The sequence below is a fragment of the Lacerta agilis genome, chromosome 10, assembly GCF_009819535.1.
Source record: "Lacerta agilis isolate rLacAgi1 chromosome 10, rLacAgi1.pri, whole genome shotgun sequence".
NCBI lineage: Eukaryota > Metazoa > Chordata > Lepidosauria > Squamata > Lacertidae > Lacerta > Lacerta agilis.
The window spans coordinates 3,342,166-3,360,162 of record NC_046321.1 but is presented as its reverse complement, the minus strand read 5'-3'; the positions used below and the strand labels follow the sequence as shown (position 1 = coordinate 3,360,162).

At 49.5% G+C, this 17,997-nt stretch overlaps 1 protein-coding gene across 1 annotated transcript in view; it reads left to right on the top strand.

The window, feature by feature from the left end:
• The window catches only part of FLNC (filamin C), a 128,781-nt gene that overhangs the window by 60,153 nt on the left and 50,631 nt on the right, over window positions 1-17,997 (top strand). The window contains 9 exon segments of the mRNA XM_033163497.1: window positions 1,233-1,426; window positions 2,673-2,786; window positions 4,191-4,334; window positions 5,201-5,324; window positions 8,617-8,777; window positions 9,479-9,569; window positions 10,969-11,138; window positions 15,468-15,585; window positions 16,902-17,164. Coding sequence (XP_033019388.1) covers window positions 1,233-1,426; window positions 2,673-2,786; window positions 4,191-4,334; window positions 5,201-5,324; window positions 8,617-8,777; window positions 9,479-9,569; window positions 10,969-11,138; window positions 15,468-15,585; window positions 16,902-17,164 — 1,379 coding nt within the window.

The following is a 17,997-nucleotide window of genomic DNA, read 5'->3' as shown; positions in this document are numbered from 1 at the left end:
TCCAACCATCTCGTCCTCTGTCGCCCCCTTCTCCTTGTGCCCTCCATCTTTCCCAACATCAGGGTCTTTTCCAGGGAGTCTTCTCTTCTCATGAGGTGGCCAAAGTACTGGAGCCTCAGCTTCAGCATCTGTCCTTCCAGTGAGCACTCAGGGCTGATTTCTTTGAGAATAGATAGGTTTGATCTTCTTGCAGTCCATGGGACTCTCAAGAGTCTCCTCCAGCACCATAATTCAAAAGCATCAATTCTAATTCAAAAGCATCAATTCTTCCACCTGGAGAAGGAACTGGCAAGCCGCTCCAGTATCCCTGCCAAGAAAACTCCATGGACAAAGACAACAGGCATATAAAAATACCTGTTAGGTCCATCAATTGCCATATAGCATATGTTCCAACACACAAAACAGCGACAATTTGTTGTTGACAAAGGACAGCTGGACATAGAAAGGGCCCCGTTACTTTCAGTAGCTATGGGCCTTTGGCAGATAAAGTTGATTGAATATATGGAACTCGCTGAACTGACCGCGAAACTCCGAGACCAGAGGGAGCAGAAGGTGCAAGAGGAGTGGAAGAAATTCAAAGAATATTTGAAACAACGTGAAAAGTTAAATATTTGAAAGGAAACCAGCAGAGATTTGAACTGGAAATCAGCAGAAACAATGGCGTTAGCATGAACTGTTTTTAGGAAAAAGTAGGATATAAGCGTTAGAATTGTTAATTTTGTATAGTTATGAGATAAGATTTTGAAGGTAGTGATAAGAGGATGGATAAGAAATAGATTAATTGTTAATGAATTGTAAAGTCGTTATAAAGTTACTAAAGTAAATTTGAAATGAACACAGCACAGAGGATGGGAGGAAGTCTACTAAGTAAGAATTAAATAAGTTTGAGGATGTTAAAGTTTTCATTTGTTGTATTTTTTATTGTGATGTTTTAATTCTTGTTGTTTAGTTAAGTGTTCTTATATGTATTTTTTCTTTCTTTTTTGTTGTTTTGTAGTGTTTGTATTCTGTTTGGTTTTTTATTATTATTATGAAATATAATAAATTTTCTTGGGGGAAAAAAATATGAGCCTCACCAAACCTAAATCCGGGCCTGGCCGTGGGGTGTTTGCTTCAATCTTTATTTCCGGTGTGCTGCAGTGACGTGGGTTGCAGGCAGCCCAGGAAACCGTGGATTGGTGATCTGCTCTCAGCCTGACCCGCGTACCCCTGCCCTGCCCTCTCTCTCGCAGGCTTCTCCATTGAGGGTCCCTCGCAGGCCAAGATTGAATGCGACGACAAAGGCGACGGCTCTTGCGACGTCCGCTACTGGCCGACCGAGCCGGGCGAGTACGCCGTGCATGTCATCTGCGACGACGAGGACATCAAGGACAGCCCCTTCATCGCTCACATCCTGCCCGCCACCAACGAGTACTTCCCGGAGAAGGTAGGTCCTCCGCAGCCTGGCCAGTTGGAGGTAACCTGCCTCGCACGGCCGGAGTCTGTGCCAATCGCTACTGCGTTCTCCGGAAGCCATTGGTTCCCTGCGAGATTCCTTGTGAATGAGCAATTGGACGGAAGGAGCATCAGGACAGCCTGCTGACCAACCCCTAGTCCAGCTTCCTGATCTCATAGTAGCCAAAGCAGGATTCGAACACAAGACCCCTCCCCTCCCCTCCTGCGGTTTCCAGCAACTGGTATTCAGAAGCATTTACTGCCTCCTACCATGGAGGCAAGTTATGCGGGTGGCGCTGTGGGTTAAACCGCAGAGCCTAGGACTTGCCGATCAGAAGGTCGGCGGTTCGAATCCCCGCGATGGGGTGAGCTCCCGTTGCTCGTTCCCTGCTCCTGCCCACCTAGCAATTGAGATTGGTGGACATGGATAATTATAATTATTACTTTATTTATATCCTGCCTCTCCCCGCCCCCCCCCCCAGCTTACAAATAGAAACAGCTGGAAAAAACATAGAAAACTCTTTCATTAAAAAAACAGTCACTAGTAGAAATATATCTACCGTATTGGCCTGAATATAAAACACACCTGCAAATAAGCCATACCTTTAAAATTCAAGGGGGGGGGGAAGATAATACCCAAATATACCTGTTAGGTCCCACTCCCTTAAAATTCCTCAGGCACCCACACCCGTTCCGTTTTACCATGTGTCTGTTTCAGCAGCGATATCGGAAAAGCCAGTTTTTGTAAGTTCGCAAATTTAAGTCGCACTTCACGGTCGGAATTTGGGGGAAAAAAATGTGGCTTATATTCGGGCCAATATGGTATGTATCTATGTATATACATAGATATGAAATATCAATTAAAGCATACAGATTATAGCAATAGAAGCAGCCCTCTCCTTCATGTGTTTGTCTTTTAGAGCCATCTTCATTGGTGGCCCTCACAGCTTCCTGTGGCAGGTAGTTCCACAGTCCAACTAAAGAAGGGTTTTCTTCTCTCTGTCCTGAATCTCCCAGCAGCCAGCCTCACAAGTTCCAGTGTTACGAGGGAGGGAGAAAAGCTCTCTCTCTCTCTCCACCCTCTCCAGGCCACGTTTCATTTTATAAACTCAGTCTAAACTAAAATGTCCCAGACGCTGCAACCTTTTGCAGGAGATGCAGAAGCCTGATGGCTGTCAAACAGAGCCCTGAGGTTGCTCTCGCCTCCCCTAACTCCATTCTCTGCCTCTTTGCACCAGGTAAAAGCTTTTGGCCCAGGGCTGGAGCCGGTCGGCTGCATTGTGAACAAGCCGGCAGAGTTCACCATCGACGCCAAAGGGGCAGGGAAAGCGGAACTCAAGATCTACGCCCAGGTAGGTGGCAAGACAGGTGCACCAGCTCCTCTGGTTTTGATTTTTTGTTTTGCAAAGCTTGTCACTCTGGGATGCTATTTCCTGAACCGACTTGGGTCCCTGACTTCCAGCGTAATTTCTTTTCTTTCTTGAATTTTATTTTCAAAGTTTCAAAAAGAAAACATTTTTTTTTGCACACACAAACGCTGTTTTACATTAAGCTATAATTCATATCAGTACCTTTATGGGGTACTTTATGGGATGCGGGTGGCGCTGTGGGTTAAACCACAGAGCCTAGGGCTTGCCGATCGGAAGTTCGGCGGTTCGAATCCCCGCGACAGGGTGAGCTCCCGTTGCTCGGTCCCTGCTCCTGCCAACCTAGCAGTTTGAAAGCACGTCATAGTGCAATGAGATAAATAGGTACCACTCCTGCGGGAAGGTAAATGGCGTTTCCATGCGCTGCTCTGGTTCGCCAGAAGCGGCTTAGTCATGCTGGCCACATGACCCGGAAGCTGTATGCCAGCTCCCTCGGCCAGTAAAGCGAGATGAGCGCCGCAACCCCAGAGTCGGACACGACTGGATCTAATGGTCGGGGGTCCCTTTACCTTTACCTTACCTTTATGGGGTTCCCTGAAAGCCCAGACTTCCGCCCCACCCCACCTCTTGGCTTCCAAAATTTATCTTCCTTTTTAAACTGCATCTAATTACCTTTATCTAAAATTACAGGTGAAACTCGAAAAATTAGAATATCGTGGAAAAGTCCATTTATGTAAGCAATTGTTTTCATTAGCTACCGGAGTTTAATATATGAGATAGACTCATGACATGCAAAGCGAGATATGTCAAGCCTTTATTTGTTAGAATTGTGATGATTATGGCGCACAGCTGATGAAAACCCCCAAGTTGAGATTGTTAATTTGGGGTTCTCATCAGCTGTACGCCATAATCATCACAATTATAACAAATAAAGGCTTCACATATCTTGCTTTGCATGTCATGAGTCTATCTCATATATTAGTTTCACCTTTTAAGTTGAATTACTGAAAGAAATGAACCTTTCCACGATATTCTAATTTTTTGAGTTTCACCTGTAATTTTAGATAAAGGTAATTAGATGCAGTTTAAAAAAGTAATTAGATGCAGTTTAAAAACACTTCAGTTTTATCCTTTATGGTTTTAAAGCACAAATGCTATATCAATCCTGCAGAAATTTTTAAACGTTTACATTGTCCTTTAATATATTCTATAAAATTACGCCATTCTCTGTTGAGTTTATTACCCTCTTGGTGCCTGATCTTCCCGGTCTGCCTTGCTATTTCCGCATATGAGACTTCCAGAGTCATTTCTCGGCTGCTCCAGAGGGTGGCAGAGAGAGAGAGAGAACCCAGCAGCCTGCTGTTTACACGAGAGGCCTTTTCTTTCCAGGATGCGGAAGGTGTCCCCATTGACATCAAAATCAAGGACAACGGCGACGGCACCTTCTCCTGCGTCTACGTCCCCACCAAGGCCATCAAGCACACCATCATCATCAGCTGGGGAGGAGTCAACGTTCCCAAGAGCCCCTTCCGGGTGAGTGTGGGGTTCGGCAGAGAATTCTCGGAAGGGATCTCCAGGGGTCATCTAGTCCAACCCCCCCCCCCCCGCAATGCAGGTATCGCAGCTCGAGAACCCCCGGCAGGTGATTCTGCTTAAAAACTTCCAAGGAAGGAGAGTCCCAACACCTCTCCAGGGGGAGACCACTTTCGGACAGCGCTTACCGCCGGAAAGTTCTTCCTAACGCTTAACTGGAAGCCTTGGGTTCGAGTCCTACCCTCCGGAGCAGGCAGAAAATCAAGCTTGCTCTATCTTCAGATATTAGAAGATCTGTCATATCTCCTCTAGGTCTCCAGGTTAAACATAACCAGCTCACCTGTCTACACCTTCCAACTTGTCAATCTCCTTCCTCCGTCAATCACTCCGTCTTCGGGGGGGGGGGAGGCACCCCAGAGACAGGGAGGGGGCATTGCCCGGTGCCAAAGCAGAGACCTTGGGGGTGATTCCTCTTCCATGAATTTGTGTGATGCTTTTAAAAAGCCATTTCCTTTGATGGCCATCATTGCATCCAAGAGATCTCCCACTGGTTCTGCTGGATGTTTCCAGGACATGGAAACAGTAGCTTCTGCTGTTGACTGTCCCCAGTACCTGCCCCTGGCCACGGAGGCGCCACTGAGCTCTGGTGGCGAGTAGCAACCGGTCATCTCATTTCCCACATGTTAGCCTAATCCTCTTTAAACGCTTCCTAATCTTGCGGCCGTCACACATCTTGTGGCAGCGAGTTCCATAAGTTAACTGCGCGGTGCGCTTCCGGCAAGACCGCCCTTCGCTTCCTGTCCCCGCGGAAAGTCACGCCGCCCTCCTAAACCTTCCGCGTTAACCCTCCCTCTTCTTCCCCGCAGGTGGCCGTCGGGGAAGGCAGCCACCCCAACAAAGTCAAGGTCTACGGCCCTGGCGTGGAGAAGACGGGCCTGAAGGCCAACGAGCCCACGTACTTCACGGTGGACTGCAGCGAGGCAGGGCAAGGTAAGGATCCTCAGATGAGCGTCTGGACTCAAAAAGGAAGCTGCTTTAATCCGGAGTCAGAGCCATTGGTACGTCAAGCCCAATATTGTCTACACGGGCCGGCAGCATTCCTCTGGAGTCTGAGGGCAGGGAAGCTGTTCCAGGAATCTGTGAGGGCTAGATCCAGGACCTTAGTTGGTTGGTTTCCAGGGGGTTCTTCTGGGGTGTCCTGCCTTAGGGGTTATCTGGTCCCCATCAGCTGTTAGAATAATCGAATCGTAGAGTTAGGAGGGACCCCCAGGGGTCATCTAGTCCAACCCCCTGCAATGCAGGAATCTCAGCTAAAGCATCCATGACAGAAGGCCTACCAAACTGTGCTTAAAAACCTCCAAGCGAAGGAGAGTCCGCAACCTCCTGAGAAAGTCTGTTCCACTTTTCTCTGGGGCTTTGTTAGGATTTCAAGCAGGGCTGTGTTGCTACTGTTATGATTTAATATTAATATCAGTGCTTTTTTTCTGGGGGTATGCAGGGGTACACATACCCCTAAACAGTTTGTGAACCTAAGTTTGGCCTCACTGAGAAGCAGTATTTCATTATGGGTAGGAAAATGAGGGGACGCGGGTGGCGCTGTGGGTTAAACCATTGCGCCGCTAGGGCTTGCCGATCGGAAGGCCGGCGGTTCGAATCCCCGCAATGATGGGGTGAGCTCCCGTTGCTCGGTCCCTGCTCCTGCCCACCTAGCAGTTCGAAAGCATGTCAAAGTGCAAGTAGATAAATAGGTACCACTCCGGCGGGAAGGTAAACGGCGTTTCCATGCGCTGCTCTGGTTCGCCAGAAGCGGCTTAGTCATGCTGGCCACGTGACCCGGAAAAACTGTCTGCGGACAAATGCCGGCTCCCTCGGCCTGTAAAGCGAGATGAGCGCCGCAACCCCAGAGTTGTCCGCGACTGGACTTAACTGTCAGGGGTCCCTTTACCTTTATGAAAATGTAAAAAAAAGGTAAAGGTAAATGTAAAAAAATGAAAATGAGAGTACCCCTAAACTTTTTTTAAAAGAAAATAAAAACACTGATTAATATTCATTTATCTATTACCTGCCCTTAAGCCTAACGTCTTGCAGCAGGGTCACAACTTTAAAACACAGTATTAAAAACAACTTCCAATCGCAAAAGTAAGGTGGGTCCTAAAAACATGTACTAATACAGTAGCACATCGGCTTACGTTACCCTCATAAACTTTGGGTTGCGAAAGCGGCAAACCCAGAAGTGTTTTGCTGTGCGCATGCGAAGAAGAGGTTCCTCCAGTTGCGGAAACCTCGGGATGTGACCGGAGCTCCGGAAGGGATCCCGTCCGCAACCGGAGGTACCGCTGTACAGACGTACCTCGGAAGTCAAACAGAATCTGTTCCGGAAGTCTGTTCAACTTCCGAAACGTTTGGAAACGAAGGCGTGGCTTCTGATTGGTTTCAGGAGCGCCGGAAACAACAGCTGAAGCTGCGCCGAACGTTCAGCTTCCCTCCCCAAAAAACAACGTTCGGAAACCAGAACACTCACTTCCGGTTTCCGTTCATTCGGGAGCCGGAACGTTCGACTCCCAAGGCGTTTGGGATCCGAGGTATGACTGTAATAATAGTCGAAACAAAATAGAAAATTCTTTCCAGTAGCACCTTAGAGACCAACTAAGTTTGTTCTTGGTATGAGCTTTCGTGTGCATGCACACTTCTTCACATACACTGAAACGGAAGTAATTAATACAAAGAAATTTCAGAAATAGACTGGAAAGAGAAGTGGCTGAATTGCAACTAATCACCAAACTTAAAAACCATGGAGAAACCTGGTCTGAACACAGGGGCGTTCCTAGCCCCTTGGCTGCCCGGGGCGGGAAGCCAAGGGGCACCCCTGGGGGGCGGGGCATCGCGGCGCGTGCGTGCATCATGACGTCATGACGCACACGCGCGCGGCGACGGCCCGGCATCCCCGGGGGCGGGGCATCGCTGCGTGTGCGTCATGACGCACGCGCGCGCAGCGACGACCCGCCCCTGGGGTATGCCGGGCGGGGGCTTGGGGGCATCGGCGGGCTACAAAGAGCCCCGAAGCCGCTGCCATAGCGCAAAGGGCTGCCAGGCTGCGGCTTCGGAGCTCTTTGCAGCCCACCGAAGCTCCGGAAGCGGCGGCCCGGCATCCCAGGGGGCGGGGCATCGCTGCGTGTGCGTCATGACGCATGCGCGCGCAGCGACGCCCCCGCCCCTGGGGTATGCCGGGCGGGGGCTTGGGGGCATCGGCGGGCTACAAAGAGCCCCGAAGCCGCTGCCATAGCGCAAAGGGCTGCCAGGCTGCGGCTTCGGAGCTCTTTGCAGCCCACCGAAGCTCCGGAAGCGGCGGCCCGGCATCCCAGGGGGCGGGGCATCGCTGCGTGTGCGTCATGACGCACGCGCGCACAGCGACGCCCCCGCCCCTGGGGTATGCCGGGCCGCCACTTCGGGAGCCTCGTCCGTGCAGCGCTGCTGCTCCCGGGGTGACGGAGGGAGCGGCGGCGCATGGGAGTGGTGGGACGCGCCGCCGCTCCCTCCGTCACCCCGGGAGCAGCAGCACCACACACACCCGCCTAGGGGCGGCACGAGGGGCGGCCCGCCCCCACCGCCCCCACCCTACGACGCCCCTGTCTGAACAAAGACATTGGATTCTTATCTCATTATACATAACAAAGCTATCTTTAGCCATCTCACCCCTTGCCTTTCCCTGCAAAACTAATTGCAGCCGTTAAGAGTCGTCAACAGGTTTTCCACACCTATCAGCCGATCACCCATTCCCACCACCCTTCTGAGTAATACCCCTCCCCATTCCCTCACTATATTTAAGGATCTGGTGACTTCTGTTTCAGTGTATCTGAAGAAGTGTGCATGCACACGAAAGCTCATACCAAGAACAAACTCAGTTGGTCTCTAAGGTGCTACTGGAAAGAATTTTCTATTTTGTTTCGACTATGGCAGACCAACACGGCTACCCACCTGTAACTGTAATAATAGTGACAATAATAATACAAAACTAAAATAAAAAATAAAAATTCCTTCCAGTAGCACCTTAGAGACCAACTAAGTTTGTTCTTGGTATGAGCTTTCGTGTGCATGCACAATGGAATCATAGAATTGTGGGCGGCAGGGGGGATCAAGGGTGGGGCTTAGGGAGGCGGTTTCTCTAGGGCCCGGCCACTCTTGACCACTTGGGGCCAGCACCCCCGGGTGCAGTCCAGAGCTCGGCCGTTGGCCGCCTTTGGCGCATCTCATTCGTCACGAGCCTCCTCGGCTGTCTTTGCAGGGGACGTGAGCATCGGCATAAAGTGCGCTCCCGGCGTGGTTGGGCCGTTGGAGGCCGACATCGATTTCGACATCATCAAGAATGACAACGACACCTTCACCGTCAAGTACACCCCTCCCGGTCCCGGGCGCTACACCATCATGGTCCTCTTTGCCAACCAGGTAAAAGGAAGCGGAAGGGGCGAGGGGGGGGGCTTAATTCCAGTTTATACGTTAATCTGGCACTGATTATGGGGACACAGGCCGCCCCATAGCCTTCAGAGTCTGCTCCTCAGCACCTGGGCAATCTTAGGCACCAAACACCCCCTTTTTTCTGAAGATAGGTGGGTGGGTGGGTGGGGGGAACGCCTGGGAGGAGAGAGGGGGCATCTCTGTCTGATCCTTCACCGGAGGCCAAAGGGTAGATAGAGTGCATGATCTTGTATTTTAGTTATAAATTGTTTTGACAAATGGATGTGGACACTGGACAATGAAAAATGTTTAGTAATAAAAATCAGCCAAATTTTTGAGGCCGAAAGGAGGGAAGGTGATAAAATTTGGTTAAGGAATTAGGAAGGTGCAGAAGTACAACGAAGCGGAGGAAGAAAAGTATGTTAGTAATTAAGGACGGAATATAATTGTTTATAAAGGTGTTAAGGAGGAAAGAAATGCGGTTTAAATTAGGTCTGGAAGATGTGTGGAAAACTGGAAATTATATTTTGCTCCCCTCGGTGGGAGAGGGGGGAGTATGAAAAGTTTAAGCATGTGATGATTTGTGCTTGTAATTGGAAAATCTTATAAATTCTTGATAGAGTGCATGATCTTGCGGGCAAGAGATGTGATCTTTGCTCACCCCGTTTCTCTCCTTCGCTCCCCCTTTCCAGGAGATCCCCACCAGCCCTTTCCACATCAAGGTAGACCCCTCCCACGATGCCAGCAAGGTGAAGGCCGAGGGGCCTGGACTCAGCCGGACAGGTGAGCAGCAGGCAAGGTGAGGCAGGGGGGAGGCCCACCCCAAAAGATCGCCTCCGAGAGTGCAGCCCCCCGCCTCCGAGAGTGCAGGTGTCGTGGGGACCGGCGACCTTTTGCATGCAGATCAGGTGCCAGGCTGCCACCGAGCTATTGCCTTTCTCCAAAGGATACAAGATTCTAGCCCTCATGGCTGCACACGAAAGGTTGACGTACAGTGGTACCTCTGGTTGCGAACGGGATCCGTTCCGGAGCCCCGTTCGCAACATGAGCAACGCGTAACGTGAAGTGCTGAATCTGCGCATGTGCGCCACGTTATTTGGCGCTTCTGCGCATGCGCTTCTGCGCCGAACCCGGAAGTAACCCATTCCGGTACTTCCGGGTTCGGCACGTTCGTAACCCGTAGCGAAAGCAACACGCAGCGAACGCAACCAGACGTATGAGTGTAATAGGAATAGAGGAAGGGCGCTTTGTGGTTGTTGTTTTTTTTACCAAGACAGACCCTTAGTCCGTCAAATTCAGTGCTGTCTACACGGGCCGGCAGCTGCTCTCCGGGAATCAGGCTGCAGACATAGAATCGTAGGGTTGAATCAGCAAAGCTAACAGCTAAAACAAGAGGACTGAGCGATGGGAGAATGGAAGCTGTTTTTATACCGTTTAAAGAAATATTATACAGTGGAACCTCGGTTGTTGAACACTTCGAGAGTCGAAGGTTTCGGCTTTCGAACACCGACAACCTTGAAGCGAATGCTTCCGTTTGCGAACTCGCCTCCAAAGTCGAACAGCTTCCGAGGTGCATTTCTCCATTTTTCTCAATGGGTTTTGCCGGCCGGCAATTGCGCCTTGGTTGTCGAACGTTTCGGAAGCCGAACGGTCATTTGGAACGGATTGTGTTCGACAGCCGAGGTTCCACTGTAGTAGGACGAATCCTGAAGCAGGATTTGAACTACGAGCAACGGAAATAAATAGAGATGATTGTATTATGGCTATTTTTTATATATATAAAAAACCCACGGAATGTGGGGTGCGAAGTTGAAAAAAGAAATTTTAATTATGTATTGGAATTTGCAGAAATTTAATAAAATATAAAAACAGAATTGTAGAGAGTTCGAAGGGCCATCTAGGGGCCATCTAGTCCAACCCCCTGCAATGAAGGAATCTCAACCAAAGCATGCATGACATAGGTACCCGTGTCTCTCTGCAGCCAGATACTGTAGCCGAGAAGGTCCTATGGGGTGGTGTTTGGTGGGGAGGATTGCAGCCGTGGCCTTAATCCTCGGTGCAGGAAGCTGCAGGCTGAGCAGAGAAGCTATAGAGGGGTGCCCTCCTTGGCTTCCTGCAAGGAGGGAAGCTCTGGCACCAGAGGACTGAGTGGCTCTGCCCCCCTGTGGCCTTTCCTTCTCAGGTGTGGAGGTTGGGAAGCCCACCCACTTCACAGTCTTCACCAAGGGGGCTGGCAAAGCCAAGCTGGACGTGCACTTTGCTGGCGCCACCAAGGGAGAGGTTGTGCGGGACTTTGAGATCATCGACAACCACGACTACTCTTACACCGTCAAGTACACGGCTGTGCAACAGGTGAGCTGGACCGCCTTCCCCCTGCCCTCTGTCCAGCACACTCCCCAGCTGGTTATCCAGCAGAAGCTGCCCAAGTTTCTTACGGGAAACCTGCATGTTTAGTTTAAAGCTTCCTGGCCCTGCTTCCTTTCCTTTCCCTGCACATTTAATTTAAAGCTTCCTGGTCCTGCTTCCTTTCCTTTCCCTGCACGTTTAGTTTAAAGCTTCCTGGCCCTGCTTCCTTTCCTTTCCTTGCACGTTTAGTGTAAAGCTTCCTGGCCCTGCTTCCTTTCCTTTCCCTGCACGTTTAATTTAAAGCTTCCTGGCCCTGCTTCCTTTCCTTTCCCTGCACGTTTGGTTTAAAGCTTCCTGGCCCTGCTTCCTTTCCTTTCCCTGCACGTTTGGTTTAAAGCTTCCTGGCCCTGCTTCCTTTCCTTTCACTACACGTTTGGTTTAAAGCTTCCTGGCCCTGCTTCCTTTCCTTTCCCTGCACGTTTGGTTTAAAGCTTCCTGGCCCTGCTTCCACTTCCGGCTGGCGACGCCATAGCGGGTGGTCGGGGCTGCTTCGGCTGCGAGGCGCCCGATCCATCCCGGGGGTTAGGAGCCCCGCAACCGCAAAGCGGGGCTCCGGTTGGGGTGCGGGAAGAGCGTCCCGCACCCTGGGCTCCCCGGCTGCGCCCACGGAGGCTCCGAACCCTTCCCTTGCCCCCCCTGTAAAGGGGGAGTGGGGGTGAAGGGACAACGGAGCCGGGCTTACGGGGATATGCCCCAACCGGGATGCAAATGCGGCGACAAAGCCCGCGGTGAGCGTCTTAGTTCTACCTTTGAAGAATGGAGCCAAAGGAACCCGGTGGTCGTGAGTAACTAATTTGACCAGAAATCGAGCTTTTGGAACGATCCGGGGGGAAGGAGAAAGGCAGCCTGCCTTCTTCCCTTCGAGTTAAAGAAGCTAACCAATTTGAGCAACTGCTGCTACAGGACTGCTACAATGTGCTTAAAATTGATACATGAGACTGGCAAACTTTTTTCTTGGGAAGTAAATTAGTGGAAAATATCTCCATTTAAAGTTGCGGTATCTGCGCTCCAGTTTAGGAAAATGGCGATGAACAGAGAGGCAGGAGTAGAAATTTGATACCCACTTCCTCCCCCTCTACCAGTATGCTGGGCTTCGTCCTTGAACTGGTACTGAACTCTGGACTAACGGACGAACAGAGGCTCACTGCTTTGAAGGTGGAACTGCTGTACAGGAAAGTCAAAGTCTTGTGTGGGGGTCTGAAAGAGAACCAATTGCCCACAGAGGAGGCTTTTAAAACTTTTAATACTTTGGAAGAAAGTCTTGCCAAAGAGCTGAGAGGATGTCTGGGAAGATGGAGAGAAATGAGTGAGCTACTTCGGAGAAGAAACTCGCCTTTTGGGGGTGGCAGTCCCAAGGCGATGGTAAGATTTGTTATATCCAGTCCCCGAGGTGCGAGCTCGGGGGCCAGGGACAGAGAATTATGGTTTTTACAAGAAGAAAAGGAATGCTACAAAGAACCGGAGAAGCTGAGAGACGACGAGATGGACATCCTGGAGCTCGTGGCAAGGAGAGTTTTGGACTGTGCCTGGATCTGTGGACGCTTGGAGAGGGAAGCCACAGGGAAATTCAGTGTTGATGCCACCAGGAGAAGAATAATGGACAGAGGGGGTGTGGGGTGAAACACTAAGCAAAATTTGAAGTAGCCTGTCATGGAATTTTGAAATCGGAGGGTGAATACTGTCAACAATCTTTCTGTTTTATTTTTTGTTTGAATATGAAAGGAGATATTTTGAGTTACTATGTTATTAGCAGCAGTTTAAAGGATAGAAGAGATAGATATGATATAAATGATTGGTGAAGATTTCAATGGAAGAAGAATTATGATGAGATATTACTACGATGATGCATTGTTAGTTAAATGTTGAATATATAACTGTGTGTAACTATATAATTGAATTTGAATTTCAGGAGAAATGGTTATAAAATAGATTAAGGATATGAACTCGAAGGAGAAAGGGCAGGGGAAGTCAATGGTCAAGATATGGAAATAGAAATTTTCTTTTTAAAGAAAAGATGCAACAAGAAAACTTGACACTGTTTGTATTTGTTTTATCAATGTATTTGTTTTGTATTTGTTTAATTGTAGGTGTGGGTGTGGGTATATGTTGTTATAAGAAAAAGGTCAATAAATTCTTATAAAAAAAAAAAATAAAGCTTCCTGGCCCTGCTTCCTTTCCTTTCCCTGCACGTTTAGTTTAAAGCTTCCTTGCCCTGCTTCCATTCCTTTCCCTGCACGTTTGGTTTAAAGCTTCCTGGCCCTGCTTCCTTTCCTTTCCCTGCACGTTTGGTTTAAAGCTTCCTGGCCCTGCTTCCATTCCTTTCCCTGCACGTTTGGTTTAAAGCTTCCTGGCCCTGCTTCCTTTCCTTTCCCTGCACATTTGGTTTAAAGCTTCCTGGCCCTGCTTCCATTCCTTTCCCTGCACGTTTGGTTTAAAGCTTCCTGGCCCTGCTTCCTTTCCTTTCCCTGCACGTTTGGTTTAAAGCTTCCTGGCCCTGCTTCCATTCCTTTCCCTGCACATTTGGTTTAAAGCTTCCTGGCCCTGCTTCCTCTCCTTTCCCTGCACGTTTGGTTTAAAGCTTCCTGTCCCTGCTTCCTCTCCTTTCCCTGCACGTTTGGTTTAAAGCTTCCTGGCCCTGCTTCCTTTCCTTTCCCTGGGAAACGTAGGCATTTTGGGGGTGGCAGGGATGAAGGCAGAGGGACGCAGTGGTACCTGGGATCCCTAGCGGGTAATTTTCAGTACCATCAAGGTATTGCAATGCTCCCAGGATTGTGATTGTACAATCTTTCTTGCACCATCAGCTACTAAGAGTCGGAGGCAGTGATCCTTCTGAAACTCAGTTGCTGGAAACGACAGGAAGGGAGAATTGCTCTTGCGCTCAGATCCTGCTTGCAGATTTCCCAGAACAGGCGTCTGGTTGGCCCCTGTGAGAGCAGGATACTGGTCAAAGCCTCATCCGGCTTGCTCTCCTCTCCGTTCTTGCCATACGGTCCTGCCACTCAAAATACAAAATAAGTTGTTTCTTTACGATGGGCTGAATTAGCAAAAAAACAAAACAAAACACCAAACCAAACTGTGGCTCAGTGGGGCACTGTGAGCAGGAAAGGCAGTGAGAGGCCTTCCTTTTAGGAATTCTAGGTGCCGAAATCCCAAAGGAGCAGAAAAGTCTGTTTATGTATGTAACCACAGCTGCACAGATGTTATTCGCCCAGCGATGGAAAGACGCTAAAGTCCCTGCCAGTGAAGAATGGCAGATGAAGTTGATGGATTGTTCCGAAATGGCAAAAATGACCGGAAGAATCAGAAATCAGGAAGACCTAAATTTTAATAAGGAATGGGGAAAATTTATACTTTTTATTTAAAACCGTTGTAAACGGTTGAAATGGTTAGGAGGATTGGAATAACACTTGTATTTAAGGTTGAATTATGGACATGATGGAAGTGGTAAAGGGTTTGGATGATCATAAAAGATCATAGAATCCTAGAATCCTAAAGTTGGAAGAGACCACAAGGGCCATCCAGTCCAACCCCCTGCCAAGCAGGAAACACCATCAAAGCATTCCTGACAGATGGCTGTCAAGCCTCCGCTTCAAGACCTCCAAAGAAGGAGACTCCACCACACTCCTTGGTAGCAAATGCCACTGCCGAACAGCTCTCACTGTCAGGAAGTTCTTCCTAATGTTTAGGTGGAATCTTCTTTCTTGTAGTTTGAATCCATTGCTCCGTGTCCGCTTCTCTGGAGCAGCAGAAAACAACCTTTCACCCTCCTCTATATGCGGGAGGAATTAATAATAGGACCCACAAAGGGGAGGCTGGAAGTCCAGGAGAATTCCTTGGAATCTTGTTTTTATTATTATTTATGTTTGATATATCTCTAAAATTTTAAGTTGAAAAACCAAATAAATAATAGTCTTGTTTTTTTAAAGAAAGGCAGTGAGAGATACGAGAGAAGAATGTCAGAAAAAAACTCAATAGGATCAGGCCAGCATCCTGTTCTCTGGACCTGAGGGCAAAAGCAACAATCCCCTCCTGTAGTTGCCCCTCGGTGCTGGAGAGTATGGATGGATAGCCATGGTGTTTAGCAGCCACCGAGAGCTTCTCTTTCGAAGGCACCCAAGTTGGTGGCCCTCGCTGCCTCATGTGGCAGGGAGTTCCGCAGATCAGCTGCGCCCCGAGTTGGCGATGCTGACCACCACGCTGGGGAAGGCGAATCCAGCCCCCGTCCCGTATCCTTTCGCGTGTCGTGACGCGGATCTCTTCTCTCCCGCGACTTAGGGCAACATGGCGGTGACCGTGACCTACGGCGGGGACCCCATTCCCAAGAGCCCCTTCCCGGTGAACGTGGCGCCGCCCCTCGACCTCAGCAAGGTCAAAGTGCAAGGGCTCAACAACAGTAAGTGGGGCCGAGGGGTCAAGGGGGGGCAGTGACCAGCAAGGGTCAGCTTTGGGTTGGGGAGCCTGCCTTGTATCGGTGGGCTGGTCTCTGCCCTGCAGAAGATTCATGATGCGCCCAGCAGGATGATTGGCACGCTAGTGTGACTCTACTGCCAATGTTGGGAAATCTTAAATAAACTTTGGGCTCCTCTCCTTTGAAGTCTACCCCCGCCTTTTCCTACACAGCTGACCTGAGATGAATGTAAAGGTAAAGGTAAAGGGATCCCTGACCATTAGTTCCAGTCGCGAACGACTCTGGGGTTGCGGCGCTCATCTCATTCTATAGGCCGAGGAAGCTGGCGTTTGTCCCCTGACAGCTTCCGGGTCATGTGGCCAGCATGACAAAGCCGCTTCTGGCAAACCAGAGCAGCGCACGGAAACGCCGTTTACCTTCCCACCGGAGTGGTACCTATTTATCTACTTGCACTTTGACGTGCTTTCGAACTGCTAGGTGGGCAGGAGCGGGGACCGAGCAACGGGAGCTCACCCCGTCATTGCGGGGATTCGAACCGCCGACCTTCTGATAGACAAGCTCTAGGCTCTGTGGTTTAGACCAGTGTTTTTCAACCACTGTTCCGCGGCACACTAGTGTGCCGCGAGATGTTGCCTGGTGCGCCGTGGGAAAAATTAAAGAGAATTACTTTATATATAGTCAATATAGGCGCAGAGTTAAATTTTTTAACATTTTCTAATGGTGGTGTGCCTCATGATTTTTTTCATGAAACAAGTGTGCCTTTGCCCAAAAAAAGGTTGAAAAACACTGGTTTAGACCACAGCGCCACCCGCGTCCCCTTGAGATGAATATAGAGTTCACAAAAACGGGGGAGATAAAATACTTCCATTCATCCAAAGCTCATTTGCTGATGGGTGCCAAATGGAAAATACGACCACTTCTAAAGCCTCATGGGTATCAGTGGGGTTAATGCTACTTTGACGTGTGTTGGGTTGAGCTGTCTCTTGGCATAGGTGCCAACTCCCTGGGGTCCTGGGTGCCCGAGCACCCACAAATTTCCCCATGCAAGCGACCGGGCACCCACAAATTTCAGTACCAGGGTCATGCACGCTGCATGGCACCCACGGCCCCTGGCACCCGTGGTCATGAGGCCAAGCTGGCACTCCTGGTAAACGTAGCAGCTCATGTCTAGCAAGTTTTCTCTCGTCTGGCTGCTGAGGTCTTGCAAAGGCACTGCGCTCCTCTCTCTTGTCTAAAATCCTCTTGTCTTCCGAACGCCCCTCTCCCAACCAACTGCGCCCTCTTTTCCGCCCTCCCCGCAGAGGTGGACGTGGGTCGCGACCAGGAATTTGCCGTCAACACGAAGGGAGCCGGGGGCCAAGGGCAGGTGGACGTGAAGATCAGCTCGCCCTCCCGGCGCCCCATCCCCTGCAAGGTGGAGACGGGCAGCGCCAACGACATCCACACCGTGAAATACATGCCGCCCGAGGAAGGGCCTTACAAAGTGGACATCACTTACGATGGGCACCCGGTGCCAGGCAGCCCTTTTGCCGTCGAGGCCGTCATGCCCCCAGACCCATCCAAGGTGAGCACGGAGGGTAAATATGGGTGTGAGGCTCCCCACCCAAGGGCCGCATTCTGGCTCTCTCCTTATGCCCCAAACCAGTTGGAGAGGTTGCCAGCTGCCCTTTTATCCACCCTGAATTGTCCAACTACATCCGATTTCCCCGAGTTCTTGTCAGGGTAGATTTGATTTAAATGGATTTAAATCATAATTTAAATCAATAGTCAGTAAGACTTGATTTAAATCTCCCCCCCCCCCCGAAAGACTCATTCTTGCTGGTATAATCTTAATGTTTACAATCAGATGAAGCTTTCATTTTTGGAATAATATGAAAAATTACTGATTTGAATATACTATTAGAAATACATTATATATATATTTTCACATTCTTTTATTTCTGTCTTATACATTTATTTATATTTTATACATTCTTTATATTTTGACAAAGTAATGATCATAAATAAATAAGAATTAAAAAGTGCACCCCACCACCGAGACCATTCCATTGTAACTATCCAAGCTCCAGAAATGTCAACACCTCTTGCGATGGTTTGGCCCCTTACCGTTTTAACAGTACAAATTCTACAATATCTCCTGAAAATCATTACTCCCGCATATTCCCCGTCTTGCCTTAATGGCACATGTTAATTTATCACGAGTAGCTATATCCCACACCTCTTTGTACCATTCTTCCATTTTATATTCTGCTTGCCCCTTCCACTTCCTAGCTATCATAATTCGTGCAGCTGTCAATAAATTTGTGAGCAAGTCCTTCGTCGCCTGTGAACCTTCCACCCCAGGGGTCAGCAAAATTTTTCAGCAGGGGGCCGGTCCACCGTCCCTCAGACCTTGGG